This window comes from Colletes latitarsis, chromosome 11 (assembly GCF_051014445.1).
Source record: "Colletes latitarsis isolate SP2378_abdomen chromosome 11, iyColLati1, whole genome shotgun sequence".
Taxonomy (NCBI): Eukaryota; Metazoa; Arthropoda; class Insecta; order Hymenoptera; family Colletidae; genus Colletes; species Colletes latitarsis.
This window is the reverse complement of record NC_135144.1, coordinates 22,271,388-22,299,369: the sequence shown is the minus strand read 5'-3', so window position 1 is coordinate 22,299,369 and position 27,982 is coordinate 22,271,388. Positions and strand designations below refer to the sequence as shown.

At 41.0% G+C, this 27,982-nt stretch overlaps 1 protein-coding gene across 3 annotated transcripts; it reads left to right on the top strand.

The window, feature by feature from the left end:
* On the top strand, positions 1 to 27,982 carry Elk (Eag-like K[+] channel). 3 transcript variants are annotated; one of them, XM_076777626.1, is made up of 16 exons: positions 1 to 221; positions 1,869 to 1,979; positions 18,543 to 18,776; positions 19,350 to 19,457; positions 20,092 to 20,219; positions 20,606 to 20,834; positions 21,751 to 21,914; positions 22,652 to 22,865; positions 23,843 to 24,022; positions 24,243 to 24,442; positions 24,502 to 24,751; positions 24,828 to 25,090; positions 25,170 to 25,318; positions 25,383 to 25,551; positions 26,521 to 26,893; positions 27,655 to 27,982. In XM_076777626.1, exons 2-16 carry the CDS (start codon positions 1,904 to 1,906, stop codon positions 27,855 to 27,857), a joined length of 2,940 nt encoding a protein of 979 aa, XP_076633741.1. In that variant the 5' UTR covers positions 1 to 221; positions 1,869 to 1,903; the 3' UTR covers positions 27,858 to 27,982. The 3 variants fall into 3 exon arrangements, with proteins under 3 accessions (XP_076633741.1, XP_076633740.1, XP_076633739.1); XM_076777625.1 differs by having other exon boundaries at positions 19,350 to 19,472; XM_076777624.1 differs by having other exon boundaries at positions 19,350 to 19,475.

The following is a 27,982-nucleotide window of genomic DNA, read 5'->3' as shown; positions in this document are numbered from 1 at the left end:
TCAGCGAACGTTCCGCGTGTCTCCCGCTTTTCCCATGGCGATGTCGCGATAAACCCCCGATTCCTCGAGGAAACCTAACGGTTATACGCGATTACTTTCTTCAACGTGTCCAGTGCGGTTTTGTGAACACATCGAGGTCGAAGGATACGAAAGTAAAGTGTAGTGCTCCGGACGATGCCTAAGATGCCTGGCCACTGAGGTGGTACTTTCTTTTCGATAAGGTCTGTAACCGATGACTTACACTGCCTGTGATTTTTGCCGCACGGGTATACGCGTCGGCGACATTTTCTACGAAATGTTTGCTTCGAACCGGAACCACCGTGCGAATCCATCGTGAAATCGTACGACTCGAAACGAGCTTCTTAGAGTGCTTTGTTCGAATAACTAGTCCTTACTCGCGAGAGACGACGGTAGACAAATTTTCAACGTTCCGAGCAATATTCTGACATAAAAAGTATACGAACAATAGTTATCGAGGCCGGATATTGTTTAAAGCGTCGCGATTTATTTTCTTCTAAAATTTACGACCAAAGATTGTCGTTCGTCGAGCGTTATTTTCTGTGAATAAAAACGTAATGCGTGGTGTATCCTGTAGTATATCCTCACCTCACACCTGTTACGTTACGTCTCGCAGAAGCTGATACGTTGGAATCGTCGTTATAAATCGAAACGTGACAACGAGTTCGCGAAAGCTTTACGAACGCATTGGAATTGCTATTACGCTGGCATTTTTTCGGATTTGTGGCCAGAAACGAGCAACGGGCAAAAAACAAATTATTACTATAACGAGTTGCTCATAAAAGCTAGCGTGTTAATTGTACTTCCCGATGCACTGTTTGAAACGAACGTTAAAAACGTGTATAACGCTGAACATTTCAGAAACAGACTCGAATATATAATTGTTTTCTCTCTCGTGTTCGTCGCACACACAGCTTTTCGTTATCATGTTCGTGCACGTATAATTCTGTTTTTTAAATACGAAACATTTCATCTTTATAAACGACAATATTACCTATTTATAAACCGGCGACTTATTATTAACGTTTAACCTCGTTCTATATTTTCTGTTCCGGTCGAAACCCGTTGGATACTATTTTTTGTTTCTAAAAATAGTTAAACTTTTATTGGTTTTGTAACGAATTTCGACTCGGGACATGTACTAATTCTACCTCGAAACGGTATCTTATTCGCGAAATGAAAAATATATTAGAATATTATAAATATTATCTATTGTTATACGAGTGTACGAAATTGTAACAATAACGATGTGTATCCACGGACACCCGGAATGAAAGAAACGTATAACTATAGTTGGATTAATTCCAGAAATCAAGAATATCATTGAACAACGCGAGTAACAATAGAACTGTCCAATAATGAAAAGCTATGAATATCGCCGGCTTTCAGGCTTTCCAACGACAACTTCTGTTCTGTAAACGCGTTTCTCTTTCTGGTCGAAAAAATTTCGCAAGACGCATGAAACGTCGAAAAGAAACAAGAAAAAAGAACAGAATTATACTCGATCGAAGTCTTCGATTGTTTTACGAGCATGTTAAATTAAAATTCTCGGCTAAAAATAGGCCTATCCGACTTTGCTTAGCCTGCAATCATCTATCACCGCAACTACTGTACTGCACGCAATCCTTTATTTTCATTGGACCACTGACCTACCTATCGAACACTCGGACCTTTTTCTGTTGCATAAATTTCCAGATTCAAAGCAGCGCTTTACTGCCGAATAACAAACGCCTCAAAACTTTTCTGTTACGCGACGTGCCCTTATGTAAGGAACTCCGCGCGAGATGCATGATTAATGCAAGGATTTTGCATGCATTCAATTTGAATGAAATTTTCCTCGTATTTTACAGATTTCAGCGCCTGACAGCGCGGCGGGGCGGCCCCAATGCCGGGCAGGAAGGGCCTCCTCGCCCCACAAAACACTTTCCTAGATACCATCGCCACTCGTTTCGATGGAACCCGTGAGTATATAAAAGATTAATCACTTAACTAATTATTTTCTCTTTATTACGTTCAGCCACGTTTTCGCTCACGCGACCTATAACCCGAAACACACGGTACCTTTGACCCTTCAGTGGACTCTCAATCTCAATTGAATTATTTTACTTAACGGTGACGTTTAAAAATAATTAACTAACGGAGGATTACATAAATTCTCAAATACTTGCAATGACATATATCAAACAATTACTAGTTAGACTCCTTGTAATTATTCACAGTCAGTCTCATACTTCGTATCATTCAATTTTGCATTTCTGTTTATCTTTGTTATGTAACTATTCTTTTATACTTGCATCTCTTTCTGCATTAATGAGTATTTAATCCGGTGAACGAATAGATAAATAAATAAACTTGCGGAGAGCCGCAGCGGCCCCAGTAATCCACTTAAGGGTTAAACTGTTGGTAGAGAAAAATCAACATGTATGGAATACCGTTGGTTAAAAATACTAAGCATTTTCGAAGGATTATTAATATTTAAATATTGCAATATTAGAATCGTCCGTCGCTGAAATTGTTCAAACGATTGTAAAGCGTGGTGATGAACGTTTCGAAAAATGCAAATGTTCGATCGTTGTCGAAAACGCGAACGACTAAAGTATTGTGTTAAAAAATGTGTACGCGCCCAAACGGCGAGATACGGCTGAAATTGCTGTTATTAAAATCTAATTCGGGTAAGCTCTTTTTAAGCGCATCGCTGCTTTTCGCGTTACACTGGGCACACATGGAAACGCGGCTGGAAAAGAGGGTCGGAAGCGCGGTTTAATAGCCGATTAATTTGTTCCATCCATTCTTCGAACCGTAAGCAATTAATTCCCATTAAGGTTTCAAAAGTGAACTGATCGCGGATAAAGTTCCCTGTCCGGTCGAATCGCGTCGCGCATAAATAAAACAGAGCCATAACCGACAAAATCCCATTCGCCTCGGAGCTATCCCTTTAAACTTTCCAAGAGTTCAAAGGAACAAATCGTGCTATCACCGTACTTCGATTAGCCTCGATTCAAATATTCGTCGGCGATCCTCGTTCGCGCTTTTTGTCGGCTTAGAATTAAGTGATTTGTGGTTATAAAACGCACAATTCGTTATCGATCGTGTTTCATTGCCCGTTCGCTCACGACAAATTTGAAATTTCGTAAATTTAACGCGCGTTTAGCTTCCCCATTAGCGCCCCCGCAATATCTAATACGATTTGGCGGGACGCACGTGTCGATGTTTACCAATCGCTCGATCAAGCTACAAATTAATATCGAGGCGTCTCTCAAATACTTGCCACCGCCCGTTGTATGTTGCGGCGCTAATTCGTATACCGATATTACGGCACGAAACCGTTAACAGCGCGGGAAACCGAATTGTCCCGGTACCGATCAAGTCCAGGTGAATTTACGTCGATATAATTATATCGGGTGACTACGCGTCGTGTAAACGCTGTTTCGCGACACGTTTGGAGAATACGACGAAACGAGTTCATCTTTTCGCTAATAATAACGCCCAAGTTACGCTTCCCTCGGGACACCAACTCGGTTATCTTCAACCTTTCCCTTTCGGAGACGTAGTTTCGGGACTAACGGTGAAGGCGAGGGGGAAAAAAAGTAATCTAAACTGTCGCCAACGCTTTAATGCTATCCCATTTTTTTCTTCTTTTTTTTTTCGTTTCGCGATAAAAGTGGTTACGGGCAAAGGAAAATGGCGAGAGCGCGAAGAACTGCACACGAACGCGTGCATTGTCGCGAAACGCGAACGTTTAACGAACCGAGACTACCCGCGTATTGGATTCAACCCGCGTCCTCCTGTTTAACCAACAACGCCCACCCGGTATACATTCTTTTCGGCCGCGTGTTCGCTTACAAGGGGAGATTCTGGCAGTGGAAATCGCTTTTGAAACGATAGTAGGTAGAAATTATAGTATATACCTAGTATCAGAACACCCTGAAGGATTTCTTCAAAAGGAGTTTTCGTTTTCGAGATATTTTGATTTTAAGAAAGCTTAAAATACTAGGTACGTACTGTAACTTGTACTTACTACCGTTTCAAAAGCGATTTCCACTGCCGGAAGGTCCCCTTGTTAGATGCATCGTTTCATTGCAACTCGATCGACGGGCAGAAACTTAAAGATTCCAGCGATATCAATATAAACTTGGGGCCTACAAACCGAAGAAAACTAATTACGAGAAAGAGGTTACAGATCGTCGTGGTGGTGGTCGTAAGAGAGTTACAGAAAAGTTACGTCCTTGGAAAGTAATGGAATCACATTTTCGCCCCTCCTTTCGAGACGATGACAAAATTGCATTCCTGTCGCTATCTAACTATAATCTCCGGCAGTACATTTCAATTTAGTGGCGGAATTTTAAATGAGGATATTTACTCATAACGACTTAATTTATACATTAAGATAAGATGAATTTCGTCTCCGCGACACCTGTCTCGCGCAACGCGAGAAATGCTTCGTTTCGTGTGTAACGATAGTTACGTAACGTTGGATTATCGTCTACGTAAGAATTAATCCCGTAGCAACACCTGGCGCGCGGTATTAAGTCGATTAATGTACTACTTAATCCTAATATACACGTAGAGACGGGAATATTTAATTTTTGTTCGTACGCTTTGGTCCTTTTACGTCGAGCTCGGGGCTAAGGAAATATACCAGCAATTACCGATGCACACCTTGTACGGTCTCCCGTTAAACCGTTCGCGTTATCGAAATACACGTTGAAACTCGATTTGCTTTATCGCATGCAAAACCGTGTTTGTATTAGTTCAAGTAACTCGGAGTGGTGATCGAGTACTTGCTTGTTCAACACACTTTCGAGGCTATCCTGTCGTCATAGTAGGACGTCTCGCAGCTCCAAGAGGATACCACCACCCTAGAATTATGCGATTACGCTCAATCTTGGCGTTCCATCAAATACTTCAGTAGTTTCCCTTCAAACTCCATCGCTCTCGAGAAAACACAAATATCGTACACGTACATCCTTGCCTCATAAAGTAATCAAAAGGCAGGATCGTTAACGTCACCGACAACGGTGCTTGCATATACAACACGACTCGACAGGATTCCGCGTAACAAGAAAACAGCGCAATTACTCGAATGCATAATTAACTCTTAGCCCCGAGTCAATTTTTCACGCCTGGTATCGATTTACCTGCTTCCATTACGCGAAACGTCGGTGAAAATCCGCACCTGTGTTGGATGCGGGTTCGCGACCTTTCCATTGTGAACGCTCCGATTTTTTTTTTGGTAGGAGAAAAGGGAAATAATTGCTCGTTAACGACGCCCGAAGTACCTATCCGAAGATATTTTTGGCACTCTCTTTCTCCGAGCGTGTTTGGCGCATCGCCAACTGGGCTAAAGGATGGTTGACGACTGTTCAAACACTCGTTTGTCTTTGCTGACCAAGACTCATGGAGGACCAATTGGAATATTCGTTTTAGCAGAGTGTACACGTCTATCTGCGGTTTTTTTATCGATTTCGAAACGCGCGCGCCAGAAGTTCGCTTCGCGGAACAGGAACCGCGATAAGTATTCATACAACCTTTTTCACCGATATAGTTTTCTATTTTCCCAAGAATAACAAATCCGGTGGTCTGGGTACGAATCGTATGATCGAACATCGCGTACCAATTTCAAGACACAAACTATGTCGAGGAGGGATTATTTTCTGGTCGAATAATCGATTTCTGTACCATTTCTTTATTATATTATTTTACTTTATTGCAGTTATAATATCTTTTTTTGCGAAAGTGGATTTCACATTTTAGAATCCACTCTATTTCGTCACCCTGCGCGTAACTCATGGTCGATCGATGTCCAAATTCCGAGATCGAGTTCAATTTCGAATATTTTCCGCTCGTTCGGGTTTCGTGGAACTTCACGGCGTCATTTAAACTTTATGGCGCGTATAGGAATCTTTGATTCTCGTTTGGAAATTCAATTTCGATTTCTCACGCTGGATTTTCTCGACTGTAATAGACGGGACTCGAAAGGTCGGAGTTTCGAGAACGCGAATGCTGAAAGACTTCGCTTAATTTTACCACGACAGTGACCTACGGATCTGTTATGAATTTTTAAAAAGTCTTCACATCGAACGGGAACGTAACCATTAAATGCACGCAAAACTTTGATATAGCTTTAAGTGAAGCAAACTTCGCCGTGACATCGTGTTTCAATACCGAACGTAGGGGATGCATAACCCTCTTGCTTGGATCGTATGAATTCTCTGTAATATGACCTCTAGTTTTATTATCGAGTTCGTCGACCTCAGACGAAGAATAGAATATTAATTTAACATCGGCGCCGCGAAAATCAACCTTATTCCAACTATACGCACATCCATACGGTTCACACGATTGATATATCCATTCAGAGATAGGTATATTAAGGATTGGTTCTCGTCCAAACCGTAATTTTTTAATGAATACCATTTCACGATCAATAAACGATGAATAACAAACTGTAGAAAAATCTGCAGAAATAAAGTATCAAAGAATGCATAGCATGCAGGGTTTTTTATTCATAATTGATGAGGCTTTCGAAGAAGAAATTAATGATAACTGCCTACGAGTCGTTGCTTCTACCCTCTCCTAATATCTTCAGGCACTGTAAGGATGGTACAAAGCAGTCGAACTCGAAGAAACTTTCAAAGAAGTACCTCGTTAGAGATTTTTCAGCAAAACAAGCATCACAGTTGGTAAAAAAAAAACCAACCAGTATTTCTATATAAGATATTTTGTAAAAATTTATTTCGCGATTTCGAAAATCAGATTTCGACCCATAATTCTGTATTTCGATGGAAAATAAGTACGCACAACAGACGTATGGAATATTAATAATACACAAAGCCCCGCTGATTCGCGTGTAATTAATCCAAAAATTAAAATGGACGAATGCGATGTTCGGAATTCGAATTTTACATTAGTTATCTCTTAATGTTTATAATGCCATTCCGATAAATCCGTTGAAACGGATCGTTGGAATTTTCGAACAGTTATCGCGTTACAGCGTAGGCGAAACAGAGAGAAACGACTCTTTTTTCGCGACCTTAATTCAACATCATTAATTTCTTCTTAATGATCGATCAGAACGCTCTTCTGTAATTATTCTCCTTCAACGTCGTGTCTGAATGTATTCATACCACGTCTCCCCTATTATAAGCAAGGATTGCGCGTAATTCTAGCAAACGGCGGAGGGGTAGATAGATATCGTTCGGTGAATATTATCAGGAATGATAAATAGAAGTACGCGGGGACCGAGTACATCTACGGTCGTACAGTTCGCGAAGAATCTCGCCAAACAATGTAATCATGATACATGATTAATTTCTCGGTGGTGCGTCTGTTAAACTAAATAATCCGAGATTTATGATGTTTACCCCGTTTCCGAGAATGTGGCGCGGAGCTTGCGTGCTCTCGCAGCGAAGTTGTATTTACATTTGTTCCGGGAACAGTGCAAGGGAGAGCTCCGTAACAATGAAATACCCGAAAAGCGTCGGCCACCTAATTGCCCGCATCCCGTCGTTACGTTCTTTATAAAATCCGATCTACTCGTGGCGTCGAGTATCTGGAGATTCGTGCTCGTACAATTTACGAAGTGTCTTAGAACCTGGAACGAAGTTTTGCGCGACTCGTGCTAAAAAGGTGCTTGGTTTCGCGTAGTAAAATAGCCCGCCGGGAGTGGTCGAGCTGTAACAGTGAATGTTGAGTGGCGAGCAAGTTGAGAACAAGAGAGGTCAAGAAAACTCTTTCCGTTCCCCGAATGACCTATTTACTCTTCGCGGTTATCTTCTAGCGGTTCTACGGTTCTATTTTCCCGGGGCAAATGGTCGATAATTACAGCACGACGCACGATAACGGGGGAAAACCGAGCAATTTCGCGGGGCAAAGCAACAAATTTCGAAAGACGTTCTCGTCGAGGAACGTTCGATATATCCCACGACCGCCTCCGGGGAGCAATCTCGCGATGAAAAGCGGAAAAAAAGGAAAGTCTTGCACCGGAAACTGTTTCACCGATTCTCCGGGAAGGATCAAACAGTCGAATCTGCGACGCAGCAGACGTTATACAGGGTATTCGGCCAACCCTGGGAAAAATTTTAATGGGGTATTCTAGAGGCCAAAATAAGACGAAATTAAAGAATACCAATTTGTTGATGGAGGCCCTGTTAAAAAGTTATTAACGTTTAATGTTCTGACCGTACTGAATTTTTTTCTCGAAACTGAGTAGAATTTCGGGGGTATGTCTATTCACCAAAAATGATTGTAATTGACCCCTTCAACCGAGAATAATTTTTTTAGAACGATTTGAAATTTTTTTTTTCTGCCGAAAAATTTAGGCACCTTCTCGAATTTTTTTCTCGAAACTGTGTAGGATTTCGGGGGTATGTATATTCACCAAAAATGATTGTAATTGACCCCCGCAACCGAACATAATTTTTCCAAAACGATTTGAAATTTTTGAATTTAATTGTTAATAACTTTTTAACGAAGCCTCCATCAACAAATTGGTATTCTTGATTTTCGTCTTATTTTGGCCTCTAAAATCCCCCATTAAAATTTTTCCCAGGTGTGTCCGAACACCCTGTATACGTTGATATGATCCGCTTGGTACGAGTAGTAACGATCAAGGAAACGTCAGCCAAGAAATCGAAACGCACTGTACGCCGTACGTTCCACTGCTAAATATTTCTTCTCGGGCTCGTCTAGCCCGGTGATACGTTACAGTAACAGACTAAACACGAACGTGGCAGGAACCGAACGAAAATACGGAGAAATTGGAAGCGAGGCACGACTCAATATCCCTGACAGTTTCAAAACTTCTGCACGCCATGCATGCGGCTCGTACACCGCGAATCGTTTTGCCTCTCGCTACGTTTACACGTATATTTAATGGCGATACAACCCCGATGCACTTTCAGTGAATTCAAAGTCTGCGTATCGCGCATCGAGCGACCTCAAAACTTCCCACTAATAATTGACGTTCGCCGCAAATAAATGCCGCGACGACAAACGTTCCCGACTATTGTTTTCGTACGTAGTGTTCGCCCCAAGGAATCCGATCACTCCAGAACCAGTTAACAACTTTAATTGCATCGTCGTATGGCGCGACGGTAAACGTCATTAGTATCGCGAGTTTAGGAATTACGTTCGAAGTATCGACGTTGGATCGTAGTTGACCCAATATGGAATACTTTCTTTTTTTACGCGCATGTTTCGCTTGCTTGCAGAACTTTTATAAAAAAAATGAATTAATCAGAAATTTTATACTCTTTCGACTGGTAACACTTAATAACGGTTTAGAAAACGTTTACTTTTTTTACCGAGATCCTCATTTCCCATATTAGGCTCATAGTGTTCGTAATATGGGATACTGATATGAAATATTGCATATTGAGCCCGTTCAGGTATTCCAATATTAGGCACATCATTGTTCCTTGAGTTTTTAAAAATATTAAGTTTACGTGATAGAAATTCATAATTTTGACTATTATTGCGAAAACTTGACCATGTTTGAAGAAATAATCGAGCTAATATAAAGCTGGTACACTTACCTTATTATATTGTATAATATCAGGTAAAAGATCACTTTGGAAAAAGTCAGATCGCGATATTTTCTTCAATATTCTTCCACGAACACGTGTTGCTTTAGAATTCGAGCATATGCATGATAATCGCAACAAATGACAATCGTAATCGATTGCATTCATCGCCAATAGCAATGTTGCGATAATTGCTTTAATATTGCGGGAATTCCAAATCAGGAACGTATTCCATATTAAGGCAGCCGACCCTATACGTGATACGGAATAAAAATGAATTTCAATAACCGCGTAAATCGTAACGCGGATCGATCTATAACAATACAAATTGGTTTGGAAATTATTCGCGATTGCGTCACCGCTCGAGCAGACGTCGCCGCCGTTTCAACAGTTTTTCTGGTACGGTGTTTGTAAAATATTCTTGTCACGATGGTAATTGATATCGATCGCGCGATAAACCGGGGTAAACTTTGAAAAATCACCAGCCCGCGTAGCCAAACCGTTCGAGCGATCTAAATACAGAATGCAAGGGAACTTGTATTACGAGGAGGCATAAACCCTGGTAATTGCGCGAAACGTTGAATTTCGTCGCGTTTAATAAACCTGTTCTAAATCGAAGTTATGCGGCCTGTGGAAAATTTTCCATCGAGTTAATAACGGTTGCTCGTTACGGTTCAAAACGCGTAATTTACAGAATTAAATTTTAGGGAGCAATCGCTGTAGGGGAGAACGTCGGTCGTAATGCGTTAAATTTAGAATTGGATTACGTGAAAACTATTGCACTTACGACGACGATTCTTGTACGAGTATTGTTACCGGTTTATCCGGGGTTATTTGATCGGCGAGCGGAGAAAATGTTACGATTTTCATCAATGGCAACGAAAAAGGATTGTATTTGCATTTAGTTGCAATTTCAAAGTAGTAAGGAAACTTTTATACAGTTGTCTGATAACATTACAACCGTCATCGATCTTCCCAAGAGCGTTGGCGAACGTAACGCATCCTACCTGCCGAGGATTCAGGTATTGATCGCCATGACGGGACCTAATGATTGCACAATATCGATGACACTTATCTTATCGTAACGATCCACATCGTAACGATAGATAATGACGCGGTTCCTTTCTCGGGGAAAGATACATACGTTTGTCGATTAAAAGTCGATTCCTTCGTTCTATCGAGCGTAATGGAAATACACGTTACAAGCAACTGGTTCCAACAGGAATAAATCGTTCGCCGTTCGTTTCAACGGCCTCGCATTGCGTAGGAAATGAACCAGTACTAAACGGCAATTGCTAGATGGTGTTACAGCAAAACGTTACGGACTTTACGTACGGCAACAGGAAAAAAAACGTTGATAACCGTTGGATTTTCTGGGCGAAACGACGATCGTTCAACGAACGAAAATCCATTCGCGGTGATTTCAAATTGGTCGAACGGCGGACGAATTTTTTGAAAGGGAGTTACTAAGTTAGTCGATGCCGTGGAGGAAAGTCGGTATGGGTTCCCTCGGGCGGGCTTAATACTACCAGGCTTAATCTCTTCATATTCCGGGCCAAGAAAGGCATTCTGAAGCAGAGGGGGATCTAACTTGTAAGCTAAAAGAGAAAATGCCGGACAGCAACGAGTCGTAAGAAACCAACTTTTATTTCAGGTATCTTTCTGAGAACAAAATTCCGACTTCTACCCGAGTTCGCTATCGCTGCGCTCGCGCGAGGATAAAAGGAAAAATAACGAAAATGTGTAAGAGCGTACCGCGAACGATAGTTTTCGAACTGACTTTTTACCATTTCAGGCGAAAAACTGAAACGAATACGACCAAAATAAAAACATTTTTATTCTCAAAATTACGGTATACCGCGGAATTCTAACTAATTCTAAAGGCTGGTATAGGAGGTAGAAACCGCCATGTCAAGCTTTTATTATTTTTTTTCTTTTTTAACTCATAATATAAATATCGCATCGTATCTAGACGATATTTTGAATCTTCCGGATGAAAATACCACTTTATTCATTTAACAGCCGCGCCCCGAGTCAACTCCCGTAACGTAATTGCTACATAATCAAGTGAAATCATGCTTAGGTGACTGTCATAATAAAAAATGAAATACCGACGCGAGCAAATTAATCCAATCGCATTTTTCTCGATAAAATAGTTTATTATTTCATAGGCATACATTATAATAATCTAATCAATATTTTATATGCATGCCTGTGGCTTTAATTAAACATTCTATCCGGTTGTGCATACTTCTTATTAATATTGGACATGTATTTTTAACAGTTTCATTTTCATGCCATAATTACGTGCTCATAAATAAACATCGAACCCACGTAATTATGTCGGACAGCTGTTCATTGAATTCCAACTAGGCTCGTTGTCCCGCGTATTTGATGCTACCTATGTACATACGCGTCATTTGCATATTTGGATCATTGTTATATTATTGAATGCATTTCAGGAAAATCCATTATCCATCATGATGCGCTTATTTGGCGACTTAAATTTACCACACTCTAATTGAAAGGCCTAAACACCGAACTAATAATAAAAATACTCTACGAAGTAACAAGTTTATATTCGATTTAAATTCAATTGCCATTCTTAGGTGACTAGTGTAAAATTAAACGGGTATAGCTCGACCAAGCAATACGTGTACCTTCGTCAATTTTAGGAGTTCGGTGATATGCTTTTGCACATATATTTCTAAGACTATATCCTCTAAGAGAATGCAAAGAAAAAAGAAAATCGAAGTTTTTGACGGTTTACAGTAGAAGACCCCCTTAAAGCACGAAACGGAGAGCCAATCTTTCGTCTTGTCCTTCCACGTACTCGAAATTTTGTAGGAATCTGATTAGGAGAAACGGTACACTGCGACCTAGGTGGAAATTGCTAAGTTATCATCGTCACCGACCTCAATCATGGGTGATAAAGTTCCGCTGGTAATGAGTCTCTCGGCCTTCCTCTTTAAATTACGTCGAAGAACGACGATTCTGAATACGAAGCGTCGTTCTTCGTACTCGTCGGGACGATAGTCGTGCATAGAATTCCGTAACAAAATTCCGATTATGGTCCATCGGGGAAGACCGTTTACGGGCACCAACAACACCGTGTTACAGCATCGTTGGCGTTCGGACGCCAGGAATAGAAGCCTTAGACCCCGGGGAAGAAGAGAGGTATATAATGCGAAGATTTTTACCTAAGTGCTCGAAAGCGGAATGAAAGTTTCCACGGAGAACGAGAATATTTTCGGTTCCGAGCATTCAAAGAAACGGCAAATCTCCTTGCGAATGGAGGTCAACCTCTACGAGCGCTCGCGATCCTTTCAAGAATATTACGCCCCATCCCGGTCGACGCGCGGGACAAAAGAATTACACGATTTCAAAATCTAATTAACGTCGCGAAACGTTCTCTGCCGATCGAGAGATTAATTTTATAAAACTTGCACGCGAATAAAAGGCAAAAGTTATATCCCCCCTCGCATCGCCGACAGAAACTAATTGAACATCTGCAATCGAGTCGAGTTCTTCGGTTGGATAATACCAAGAGCATTCGAGTGTACGTTTCGAACGGCCGAACTTCCGAGTCCGTCGACAACAAATACAATTTGCTACAAAGTTTTCTCTCCGTTATCCGATCCGTGCGGATTCACGTTCGATCGAGACGCTTTCCTGGCACTTCCATACGATTATCGTCCCGCATCGATGCAACGCGGAACGAATTAACCGCGTTAGAGGAGGGTCGGCGTAGCGTTCGACCTTTTTTTTTTATGGGAGAAATGGCACTCGTAGGTGAATTCACGCGCGAACGAAAGATTAGAAACATTCCCTTTATTTGCAAGGGCTCCGTCTTTGTCCACGGTACGTGATGAAAAACGCAAGGTCGACATATATGAGTAATACCAACTTTAAATCCCTAGCGACCACGATATCGTCGTTGTCAAGCGCGAAGCCATGGTTTTCATTACCACGCGAACGTTACGACACTTCCGTCACGTTCGTATATTTTCCGGTAACCGTCACGTTTTCTTAATCCCACTGTGTAACGATGCGACAACCAGAATCAAATCCTCGTTTTACAGGATCCCTCGAATCAATATTTGCTCGTTAAATTGTGTACGGGGGCGAAAGTATTAATTTTTGCGTTTGGGGATTCTCGTTTTTCATTTTAAGCGTTCCTTCCTTCCTGGTTTCATCGTCGTTGTGTACGCATGAAATGTGTAAACAATGTATAATATTTATGCGCGGAAAATATACATAGAACGATCAACAAAGCTGATCATGCTTTGCGAATTTTTTTAAAAGCAACGATATACAGGATGTTCGACCACCCATGGGGAAAAAATTATTTTTGGTTACAGGGGTCAATTGCAATCATTTTTGGTGAATAGACATACCCCCCAATTCCTACCCACTTTCGAAAAAAAAATTTGGGTAGATGCCTAAATTTTTCGACGAAAAAAAAAATTTCAAATCGTTCTGAAAAAATTATTTTCGGTTGAAGGGGTCAATTACAATCATTTTTGGTGAATAGACATATCCCCGAAATCTTGCGCATTTTCGAGAAAAAAATTCTTTACTGAAAATATATTGTGTGGCCAGAAATGTTTCCCCGAAAAATTAGAATTTTTCCCAGGTGTGACCGAACACCCTGTATAATTATTTCGTGTAAACAGGTGTATAATAGTTATTGGAATTTATAATTTTACACATTGTAGATATATTTTGTGCCCCTCGCTTCGTGGAAAGCCGTTCAATTCGACCCTGTTCCGTGCTAAATTAATTTCCTGTGTCCCGAGAAATTTAAAGGACAATGAAAATACGGGGTCGTACAGTTCATAAACGGGCATAAAGCATAGAAATTAAATCGTAAATACAACTATCCAATGCATCCAACGGGACATAAATTGAACCACATTAACCACAATAGCTACAGCAACACCGTCATACCCACTTAATTATTTTGCGGTTACTGGGAAATATGGCCAGGAACTTATGACGCGGTTATCGCTTTTCAATTAAAGGCCGGAAAACATGAAAACGTGTCTAGCCACTCTGGCTACGGATAGAGATTCCGAAAATACTCGTTGATTACGTGCAATTGGATTAAGGTAGCATTTTATCGAATTATTTTAACACCCAGATTTACGAGTTGTCGAAAACCGAGAAGAAGATTTATAGGCTAGACGAATTATTAAAACGCTTACGTTCCAAAGGTCACCAACAGAATTATGCTATACCCTACAATCGAATGTCCACCCTGTTTCATTTCGCGTTATTTTTAGACGGTTTTCGGTGAAATTATTATACCTCATATGTACATGTATACACGCGCGTAGTGTATTTTCCCGAGCGCGAAAAAGTCGACGATTTCACAAAAATTTGTGTGTCTTTGAAGCGAAAAGTTGAAAATCCATTTTAACCAAATGTTTGTTATCCCAAGCGGAAGTTTTCTACCAGGCACAGATCTACCTATCGTAAAACCCATATTTGTTTAAGATGCGCATTTCATGAACTACATTTATCCTCGCCAGACCATTTAATTGTTTACAATGTTCTGCACGCGTATCGGTTTACCGGGTTTCCGTGCATAAATTTAGAAGATCGCAATCTGAGACTATTTAAGTATTTGTTCGTCCACCTGCGTCCAGTGAAATGTGTTTTTCGACCGTACCACTAAAATTCGAATTCAGGAAAGAACTTGAATCGCATCTTTGTGGATAACCAAATTGTCTGAGACTAGATTCCGATCGACTAGCGTGTGCAGGCGTTCTGATAGATATATACGGCACAAACGGCTCCATTAGTCTTTGCCCAGACTCAATTGAAACTGTAGCATTTACACCGCTTTTAGCGGCTGATGCGATGATCGTAAACGATGTCGTTGTCGTGATCACGAGTCTGTACATACTATTTAGTGTATATAACGAGATCGAATATTCGAACGATGATTTCACACGCTTATTGAGAACGCGTAAATTTACGGGAGAGAAGAACACGAGAAAAACAAAATGTACCTTTAACGTAAAAGTACGCTCGCTGTAAAAGGAAACGTAGAGTTGTCGCAATACTTTGTCTGGAATCGTTAGCGCGTTATAACGACTCGTTTCTCTGCGACGTGCACTCAAATGAAATTCAATTAGACAGATTTCCGACAGTACTGTGCCCGCGATTAAAACGAATGTTTCATCGTTTCATGGTCGAATCGCAATAATAAATGATTAATTATAATCCCCGTAGATTCTGCGAGTACTAAACGCTCGATCTACCTCCGAACGTCAATCAACTTGATCGCGATTGAAATTCCGATCAAGATTTTCCAAGAACAGACACACGCAGATTTCGTTTGTATTTAACCGCGGAATGTGCATCAGTAAAATAACGTAAATTCAAGAATAACCGCCGGAAAACACATCGAATAACGTTAAAACGTTACCCTTAAATCGTATTTTTATCTTCGAACCCTTCGTGGCCGAACTCGTTATTTTCCACGCCGCATAAAGGGTGGCCTCAACGCCAGTCACCGCATTACGATACATTCCACTAACTGCAAAAGGGTTACGCAACATTGTTTGGATATGCTCATCCACCGAAAAAAAAAGAACTTTCGTCGCGTGTTTATTTTAAGGAAAATCTGAAACGGGGTTTTCATCGTGCCAAAAGCTCTCTAGCATTTGCCACGCGGACGTTAACGTTTCACGAGACTTCCTTGTTAATCGGAATCGTCGACTTTCTTTGAAAGAACAGGAAGCGTAGGGGGACGGAGTCGCTGCGAGGCTGAGAAAAGATGAAAGTGTTTCTCAGGGGTGAGCGTAAAATTAAAAATAGTACCGTCGCTACCCTGAGAGAGATTATGCATGACGTCAGAGACGTTGACAAAGCTATCAACCAATGAACTGTACCACACGATGCGTTCATGCATCAACTTCTTGCGTCATGCATTTCACGCATGTAATTATCAAAATCTTGTTTACCTGTCCCGATTTCCGTTTCACAATAACAATGTCGTTCAATGCACCACAGCGCCATGTAAATTTTCCATCGCTGTCTACGAAGGAAACTCGATAGGATAATGTTAGGACACTCTACACCTAATGGGATAACAAAAAATTGTTTGTTTTATTATACATTTATACAAGTTAATTATAATGCTTTACAACCTTTTAAAGGAAACGACTATTAGATTACAATTTTTTAAATATTTTCAGGCGTTTCTATTTATTTTTTTTTTACTGTACACTGACTGTGATAATGCATACGTTTAGAATGACGCGTAAGATAATTCTTTCGATTGTTTAAATGCATTTTTCATATCTTTTACGCCATTTCAGGGCAAAATGGATATTACACTTGTTGCTCCCTAAGTATATGCAGAAACACGTTACGAAAGAATTTTTTCATTCCCGGTCAAGGTAAAAGCACAACGATTTTTAACATCGTGTTACATACGAGTATCGACGACCTGTACATCGAAATTCGTGTCGTTCAACGTCTCTTTGAGACGAACGGGGCTCAATTGTTCAGTTTCACGGGTTAATAGTTTAATCAACGCTCTCTGTGCTTCGATCTCTGTTGGTTGCTCTTCTTTGTACGATGCCATTGGTTCGATTGAATCGCCACGTGGAAATTGCTGCATCGGAGAATAATTGAAAACAAACCCAATCCACGCGGAATTAATTTGTAAAATTCGCGTTACCGGTACCGCGGAACAAAACGCGTGCTCTACCTAAACGTGCAAAGTAACGACAACCGACAAGGGTAGCTAGTCGTTATTTTGAACAACAGCCGTGTTCTGCCCATTCCCTTTAACCTTTTTCCTGTCAAGACCTTGTTCGTATTTATGCAATTCTTAAACAAAGTAAATGTTGTCGAGTAAGACGAAAAATCAACCACTGACCATCCCTCATGACCATTCGTTTCCGTGTCACTTGACGGTGTTTATTTTTTGTTTAAATTTTGTTCAATTTTATGAAGTATTATAAATAAACACAATTACAGCTTTGATCAACGCAATAATTAGGGATTTACGTATCATAATTCCTCGATAAAAACCTTTTGAATAGAAAAGTAAGGGAACGATGGCTACGTCAATCGCGATAGGAGTTTGCTTTTATTCTGTCTTTTTACTTTTAGTTTAGTTTTCGCGCTCTTTTGTTTCTGATTGCATGTATGGCACAAATTTGATGCAGTTTTCACAGAGCCAATGAAAGCATACCATATACTGCATTCAATCTTCACTCTTTTCGGTCGAATAATAGTTTTTCCCCACACCGTTTGCAATAGTTAGTAGTATCACTGTTTATAGAAATACAGCTATACAAGTTGCTAGAGGCGGAGATTAATTTTTTCACTGCATTTCTTAAAAATAATTAACTCTACGCCGTATGAAATATGAGCTTTTGAAACAACGTGGCCATTTCTCCCGCTGGTCACATAATCTATTTATCACGATCAGAGCAATAAATATTTTGAAGTTATGATATGCTCGATACAAAATATTGACTATACCGCAATATATTCTCTATTGCGATAAAATTAACGACAGAATTCTCGCTTTTCGCGCGGCAAACATACGTGACTGTGTTTTTGTTATCACTGACATTATTTTTGACAATATTTAATGTCCCATTCTAAAGTTCAACCATTTTGTTAAATTATATTTTACCATTTATAAGAAATCCAGTAGAGACAATATCCTCGCTGGTGTACGTTGATAATTTGTTTGCTTGATCTGTTTCCTATCTGTGGAACGGAGCCAATCGTGTCGACAGCGAAAATATCTTTGCTTTCGGACAAGGGATGCATCGCAGCTTGAATCGCTCAAAATGTTTGTTACAACGTGTTAATGAAATACAGAGACACTATACCGAGAAATCGATAAATACGATTACCGATGTTCACGTTTGTGTACCTTGGGTTTTTCGTTTAAAAAAATTCCCCCGATAGGAATCTTTTTGGATCCTTTGTTGATAGAAGATTTTTGTTGTTTGTTGTTGACAGACAGCAACTTTGTGCTGGGAAATGCGCAGGTTCCGCCAACCTATCCGATCGTTTACTGCTCCGACGGTTTCTGCGAGCTGACAGGATTCGCGCGAGCGCAAATTATGCAGAAGGGTTGCGCTTGCAAGTTTCTACATGGACAGAAAACGAAGGAAGAGGAGATAGGGATGATCGACAAAAGCCTCGAGAGCAAGACGGAACTGAAGATGGAGGTCGTGTTTTATAAGAAGACCGGTAAGCTTCGCACGGTACAGCGGTAAAAATTAAGGAGAGCTCGGAAGTTTGCGCTTTTTTCCGAGTTCGGTGGATTAAAGAGATATAGAGTTCGTGTCTACGATGCAACTCCTCGAGTTCAGAATGCAGGCAATTACGGGCAGTGGAACGCATCAGCTTTCGATTCGATTCGCAAAAGCAACTTGGAGTTTGACTACGCAGCAAGTTTTACCTCTATTTTACTTAGCCCGGCTTGATTTTCGATCCTGTTACCGACTCAAAATTATTTCAAATTCTAACGGAAACGATTCGCGAACGAAACTCGTTCTGTCTCGCTTAAATTAATTTCACGGATAATACACGATGCAAACGCGCGCAACGGAGACACGTTTAATCAGTATAATCGATCCAATCAAGTGTACATCATATTTGCACGATACTAACCGTCCGTATTTATTAATAGTTTGAATGGTCGAGTTCGAATCGATGAAAAAACATCGCGTACGTAAAATCGATGGTGCTCGTTCGTCGAACGGTTTAGGTCCTCTTTCTCATTACGTTTAACAAGATTTAGAATCCGATATTAATTTCCAGGGGACCCGTTCCATTGCTTGCTCGACATTGTTCCGATCAAAAACGAGAAGGGCGACGTCGTTCTGTTTCTGGCATCGCACAAGGAGATCAAGAAGGATTTTCAGCTCTGTGAGTTGCACGACAGTGGTGAGTTCTGGCCATGCTTCGCCGCTGAACGCGAGTCTGACGAAACGATTTTCCTTGGAATGCATTTCGATCGGCGAATTGCATTCCAAAGTATCAACGGACCCATCGAATATGGATTGAACGATGTTTATCTTTCTTCTTTTTTTTTTTTCTCGACGTACCTAACGTTTCGTGCTTCTCTACACCGCGATCCACGCAACACGCTGCACGTAAAACGCAATGCAACACTATTCTTCAAAGCGAGACACCAAACAGCACAAATCAAGCAAGCCAACAGTTTCGAACAGTTTGCTTTCCTTGTAGTATTTACACATCCCGGCGTTGCACGCGTTGGTTTTCGTGCAAAATCAAACCCCGGAAAGCTACGCGAATAGGTACACTCATATCGAAACGTATTTTCATCGCGCGTGCCGTTTTTACGCAACGCGTTTCGAACGGGAAGAAAAAGAACCGATAAACAGTAAGGCCGTATCCATTAGCTGAACGTTGCTTGTTTTTAATTATTAATTATAGAGAACTATTTGTATCGCGCTAAAGTTCGTTGATTGCATGCCAACTAATTTACAAACTATACGAGGTAAGAAGTGTGCACGGCAACGGTACAATTGCATTTCAGATGCAAATGGCAGTCTCGATCCGGAGGCACCGCCGGCTAATTACGGCAGAAGAAGGAGTCGCGCCGTCCTTTATCAACTATCAGGCCACTACAGGCAGGATAATAAGCCCAAAATTAAGTTGAACAATGTAAGTGATTTTACTTTAATTGATACGCTTGCTATTGTCCTCGCTTTCAGCGTTCTATATTTTTCGTGTGTTTTTCAATTGGATTTACTCTTGTTTCTGCAACGTTTTATTTGTACGTTCGATCGATTAAAATACATAAAGCTATTCCTCTATGCAAAAATGATTATTTTAGTTAGAAAATAAACATCAACGCTCAGTTGCCCCAATATGGAATACTTTTTTTATACACATGTTTCGCTTGCCTGCAGAACTTTTATAAAAATTTAAATGTTATGAATTTATAGATATTTACTTTTTTTACCGAGGTCCTCATTTTCCATATTAGGCTCAAATATCTCCAAACACCAAAGTATACTTTTTATAAAGCTGTTTTACATCTATTCTAGAACCTTCTGCATTCCACTGCGGCGCCTTTACCAGAGTATAAAACATCAGGAATCAAAAAGCCACAATTTATCTTAAGCCACTACGGCTGCTTCAAGTCTTGCTGGGACTGGTTAATACTCCTCGCAACGTTTTATGTGGCGATCGTCGTCCCCTTCAATGCGAGCTTCATTAATATCGATAGGCCTACGATGGTCAGTGACGTTGTCGTCGAAGCCCTCTTTATAATCGGTGGGTACCATTGTCCAATTTATTTTCCGACCGTAAGGAACGAAGTTCGAGGGCAGAGAATTTCCACCGCGACGAACTTGAAACAATGAAATCTGACAAAAATAACGAAACAGTACGGTGAAAATAATTCGATCGAAAAGGATTGTCGTGGGTGTTCCTTTTATCTTTTTTTTGTCTCGTTTAGTATCCAAGTGATTGCCACTCGAAGCAATTTCTCCAAACGTGTACGCAGCTGAATTTACTTTACAAGCCTATATACATTTATTTATATTCGAGCCGCGACAGTCGATACCAAAGATCAACGAATCTGTCGACGACGAATCAAACTACTCGAATCGCTCTCGACGAGCGATAGATCCACTTTGAAAACACTCGTTTGGTATCGCTTTGCGTATCGATTAACGATCTATCGAGAACGGGCTCTTCGCGGGTGTTCGACGAGCTAGTATTTCTTTGAGAGCGACAGTCGATGTTTGATTCGCGAACGGAACAAAGGAATCGTTTAAAAATCCTTACGGCTACTCGAATGCCAAATTCGTTTTCACTCTCGGGAACCGTAACTTCGTACGAAGTATCCCGGGGTTATCCAGTGCGTAAACGAGCATGACGAGGCGCATTTAGAGACAGAAATCCGGTTTGCAAACGGGATTAAAAGCAGTTGGTCGCGCCAAGACGAAGTTCCTTAACGCGATGCATTTCCGTGTCGGGGGACTCGAAAGGACGAGTAACTATAAGAGCAGTTTGTCTCTTTGACCGTGACGGAGAGACCGTCGTAGCGTTTCCAGGCACAGGCGTTTCTATTTGCCCGGGCTCGTCTACCGCCTCTGCGCGTCGGACACCATTTTGAAACGTCAATTATCAACGACAACCGAAAACAATGATCACGATATTTCCAACGTCTTCTGCCTCTCTACAGATATCGTCCTGAACTTTCGAACGACGTACGTGAGCAAGAAGGGTGAGGTTGTCAGCAATAGTAAATGCATCGCCGTGAACTATGTAAAGGGCTGGTTTGTTGTCGATTTAATCGCAGCTCTGCCGTTTGATTTTCTTTATGCCTCCGACGTTTATAGCGGCGAGGTGAGTGTTCATTAATAATCCCAAAAAGCATCCATCTTTCTTGACGCTTACGATTCGCTGTAAAATCGATCGTGATCACGAGATATGAAACAATATCGTAAATTGATTCGTTGAGTCGCTTTTAAGTTAAATCGCAGTTAGTTTATCGTATTCGAACCCCTGTCGCGAATAGTTTGTTCCGATAGTCGATGAAATCGCGAAACGTAAGAAAGGTACGTGCAAGGAATACTGTAAAATATCAAGAGACGAGTCGTGAATGGAGTTCGTTTACTAAAGATCGATATATTATTACGTTGAGCGCCGCGACGTATTCTTTGTGTCGTGTTTTCGTCGGTACGCGGCTACGTTTCGACGTACGAAGTAACCCAGACGATGAATGGCACAATCATCCAGTCGTCGTAAGTTCGGAGCGCCCGAGAATTCGTAATTACATCAATTCCTATGAAATCAAACATTCGAGAACGCGAACATTCGAGGCGATAATTCCTGTTGCTCGCGTCCATTCCGGATCGTTGCCAATATTAATGGGTTCGGAAAGTAGTATCGTTTTCTTACCAACGGAGACGTTAATTGTATTTTTTAACCAGCCAACTTTATTCTAAACCGTATTCTGATTGTAAATCGATCCCACTCTATCGACTATGCGATATCACGTAGAAGATCGCGAATCACGATTCGTCATATGCGTCGATAACGTTCGATCGCTTTTGTGCGTTAATAGCATATTTTTTGCATAGGATTCGGGACATAGTAATATACATTTAGTAAAGTTAACAAGATTACTAAGGCTAGCACGACTGCTTCAAAAGATGGATAGATACGCGCAATATAGTGGCGTGATTTTGACAATGTTAATGCTCAGTTTTATCACGTTGGCGCATTGGATGGCTTGCGTGTGGTTCGTTATCGCTGAAAAAGAAAGACTTAAAAACGACAGTGATTGGGACCTCGGTAAGTCGATCATTTTTATAAGATGCAAATTCATCAAATTTTTTATTAGAAATTACTTCGTAATTTCGTCACTCCTGCCCCGTTGTTTAACCTTTGGAAGCGGTACCTGGGTCCGTTCAGACCCATATTATATATTACTACATTCTTAGTAAAATAAAGAAAAATTATAATTATAAATAAACAATACATATTTCGAATTTTTACATATTATTTGAACGTAAACTTTTTTTAAAACATTTAGTGCACTTTATATAATTAATTCAGGTCCAAACAGACCCAAGCATCGCAGAAAAAATAGCGAAGCATAGATATTATTAATATTTTGAAGCAAGGAGCCGTATAATCGTTTCAGGCGCGTATAGTAATCTATTCAGTACGGATTCGCGTACATGCTTAGATATACAGATTGATCCTCCCGTGTCTCGTTTCACAGAACTTATCTTCAAAGAGCTTCGGGTCCTGCGTGGAAATCCATGCTCGGGAAAGTTAGAACTATATTCGTGTTAGTCCGTAAACTTTTCTCTCAGAAGGGAACTGTATCGCGTAATTTAACTACATGCCTCAGCCACTAGGCAAGCAGTTGTAATGCCATTGCTGTTTCATCGGCACGCGTAAATTAATAACGTCTAACGGTGAAGCTCGAAGACGGAATTCAGCCCGGATTATATCTAAGCACGTACACATACGTATACGTCGGCTGTTTCGCGGACCTCTCCGCTAGCTTTGTAAAGATCGAATCTGTTATCCGCCTTTAAGAGCGCACGTTCGTGCATTATTCCCCGAATCGAATAGATTTTATCGGCATTAGCGCACTTGTGGCCGACATTTCCATTACAATGTATTCCAAACCGAGTTTACTACACTTTAAAATCAGGGAACAGACTCACGAACCGGACGGTTTGATTCTTTTCACGATGGAACGTCCGACGATCGATTGACGGGCGCGCGAAGGAATTTTGATCGATTCAATGTTTCAGGTTGGATTCACACGTTGGCGGACCGTTTAAAGATACCCGTGCAGAATGTAACGCACGCGGAAAGTTACATCACAGCATTGTATTTCACTTGTAGCAGCTTAACGTCAGTAGGATTCGGCAACGTTTCGGCCAACACGTTCTCCGAAAAGTTATTCTCCATTTGCGCGATGCTTATTGGCGGTTAGTAATCATCATCGATCAATATAGTACACGTTAATCCACAAGGATTATCAATTAATTATACGATAATCAACCTGTTGGTTCCTATAAGCTTGTTTGCTCGCTAAGAATATACGTATACGTGTACTAGAAGCGAACGATGTTAATTAGTGCGGAATAAAGTTGACGTAAATTTACAGTAGGGAATATTTCCACACTGTACATATCGTGTATGCTACAGCTCTGATGCATGCTGTGGTGTTCGGTAACGTGACGGCGATTATTCAAAGACTTTACTCTAGAAAATCGCTGTATCAAACAAAATTAAGGGATCTCAAGGATTTTTTCGTGTTGCATCAGATCCCCGAAGAACTGAAACAGCGAATGCAAGACTACTTTCAGACAATGTGGTCCCTGAACCACGGTATCGACATACACGAGGTAAACCGGCGTGTAACGACGATACCAAACTACGATACGTAACGTATTAATCCTTTCAGACTCTCGAACAATTTCCCGAGGAACTCAGGGGTGATGTTTCGATGCACCTACATCGCGAGATTTTGAGTTTACCAATATTCGAAGCCGCCTCCCAGGGTTGCCTAAAACTGCTTTCGCTACGCATTAGAAATAATTTCTGCGCGCCCGGCGAGTACCTTATTCACAAAGGGGACGCGCTTTCGTACATCTATTATTTATGCAACGGGTCTATGGAAGTCGTACAGAACGACATGGTCGTCGCTATATTAGGTACGATATCGGACCACGTCCATCGACTCGCGTTTCCACAATTCAATTTTCTAACGTTACTTGCATCTGCGTGAAGGGAAAGGCGACCTAGTAGGCTCCGATATAAAAGTTCACTTGCAACACAATAGCAACGGAGGTGGAACAGGTGGAACAGGAGCAACGGACATTATAGTAAAATCGAGCAGCGACGTTAAAGCGTTGACCTATTGCGACTTGAAGTGCATACATATGCAAGGTCTGGTCGAGGTTCTTCGACTTTACCCCGAGTATCAGCATGAATTCGCGAACGACATACAACACGATCTCACGTATAATATACGAGAAGGTTACGAGGCGGAGGTAAATTCAAACAAATAAGTTCCAATAGCGCAATAGAAGAGAAACGATATCGACGATCGTTTTGCTTGGAAACTTTCAGCAAGAGTCGGACATGAACGGGCCGTCTTTGACGCTGCCGTCGATCAGCGAGGACGACGAAAATGTGCCCGACGAAGGCGAAACTTCGCCGTTGTCGCCCCCGAATAAGTCGCCCCTGCACACGTCGAGTCCACGTCACGCGAAGTTTAGGTACGTCGGTTCGCCCGTTTTTCTTTTCGTACAGTCTGTAAGTGTAGTTTATACCGGACAACAGGGAAGAATACAGAGAGGGCAGAAGAGCGGCAAGGGGAGTTCTGGTGAGGGGCAGAACGGCTCAAGTGATCGCGCAAGAATCCGTGGAAGAACATATTCGAGGGTCCGTGGAAAGACTCGATACGCAATTCTCAACTCTCCATCAAGACGTCGCTACGCTTAGTTGCGAGGTATTGAAACTGTTATTATCAATTTGAAAAAGTCCTAATCATTTTTAGATTCATCAGCACTAACCGATACTTCGAATATACCCCATTCCTACCATGATCGGTCGAATGATGTTCTTTTTCTCTTTTACGAGGTAACGTACTTCTAATTTTTTCATTAAATGTATAGAAAGTTGTGTTTTTAAGTTTATTCGTAAGACATCTTTATCTTTCGATACTTTTACACGAAATGTGTTACTTGGTACTTTAATTTCGTACAGAAAATTTAAAATGAAACTTGTTTCAATTCGATCGCGTGATTAGTTCCGGAGATATAACAGTTCGAAGCGTTTGTTTACGTTTCATTGACGCGAGATCAATGACCGCGCGTGCGTAAATAGTAAACAGTGCGTAGTAAATTCTTGGAAATACTACGGCTTCCGTGTCACGCGACTGTCTCGACTCACGCGCGAGAGAGAGGCCTGACGCGACGCGTCAGACGGAGACAGAGATAGTCGAATTAAAGAAATTATCCCTTTACATAAATTACGATATCTCGAAAACGGAAAGTCGAATCGACGTAAATCAAAAGCCATTTTAAAGGGGAAGATTTGTCGCTCCTAACGATGGCTCAGTTATGCAGAAAACACGAGTAGTGTCCGAACTGCGCGTATATATAAGCTAACCAGAATTTGCTACCAAATTTTATCCGGTTTTTTATAAAAAAATATAAATTGTGGTAGGCAAGACAGACTACATATTTTTCGCGGAAAACGAACAATAAGAATAGAAGTGAATATTGAAAAATTCATTGTACGTATACTGTAAGAAAATTCGTGAAGTTGAGTGGCGCTAAAATAATATTATACGTTAGAAATTCTAAACGAAATTTAAAAAATGGTCATTTGACCGGTCGTGGTAGGTTTAGTGTTAAACGTTTACACGGAAAAATTGTACCCGGGTTCTCCAACATTCTATATTTGATAAAAATAGGTCAGAAACGCGATTCAAGCTCTGCAGATACTGGCGTGTTCGCCGCAAAGTAATCCGAATTTGCCAATGCCCGTGAATCGTGGGAGCGGCGTTTTAGCGAGAAGTTCGTCCCATCCTCCGGACGCTATATGCTGGAATCCTCCTCCGAGAGTATGCGACGCGTCGACGCAAACCGACTGGCCTGTAGACATATTCGACTCCTGGGTTCGAGCGAACGCTCAAAGGGTACTGAGGATTCTCGAAATAGATCCTGATATTCTTTTAAGGCAACCTCGATCCCCGACACCGTCTCCGTCTTCTCCGCCGCCGCCGCCGTACGAACCCTTGTCGCCTGTCGCGGGCACGCCGCCGAAATCGCCATCCCCGTCGCAAGGTAACCGGAAGAAATTGAACATTTTTACAGGAAAGCTCGTCAACGAGATTCCGTACAGTGGTGGCACTTAAAATTATAATTTTTTCGACTTAAGGAAGTCGAAAATTGGACAGTAATGAGTTTTGGTTTGAAAAACCCTTTCTACCAGCTAAAATACACTGCATGTCGTAACTATAAAACCACCCAAAAATGTTCAATTTTACATGTATATTATACGTTAGAATTATATTTATTTTAATAATATTAACTACGGAAAACTAATTCGTTATTGTTTCATGACTATAGAACCAAGCACTCAAATGTTGTTCTCTGTCGAAAATATCAATTTGATTAATAATGCTACGTAGAAGTTATTTAAACGAGCAAGAATTTGCCAAAACTTTAGCTTTTCACAAAGGTAATGTGAAAATACGTGAAATTGCGCGTAGACTTAATCGTTCTCGCAATGTTGTGATGAATTTTTTTTAAAAATCCGAATCAATATGGAGGGACCAAATCTCAACGTTTAATCCTTAACACAGTGAGCAATTTCAGTAAAACGCTTGATTCCTTTCCCTAGTGGATACAATTTACCGTTTTGTGGCAGAATATCGTTTTTTAACGCAATGTCAAATATGATACACTTTGCTTTTCATTATTTTAACAGCAACGTATAAAACTTGATAGGGTGATTTTACAGTTAGGGCACGCAGCGTGTGTACTTATTTTTCTTTCTTTTTATCGGGGTAACCTTCGTTAACATTTACTAGTCACCGTTACAGGAAAGGGTCATTTCATTGTCGGAAGTCATGGAGATCGACACATTCCTCGTTTATACAGACCGACACATTCTACGTGGGATCCCGAGAATAAACACCGATACAGTGCCGGTGACGCCGAAAACGCGTCTTTGTATCAAGCGTTCAGTACCCTGCGTCGATTGCCAGAATCGCGATCGTTAAAATTTGATCCATTCGATAATTGAGCATCTCCAGAGACATATCAGAGACCAACGAAACGGAATGCTCGTGCGATCGTGTACGAACACCGAAACGAGAGCGAAGTAGAAGAGCCAACCGTCTGAAAAACAAAAAAAAAAAAAAATAAAAA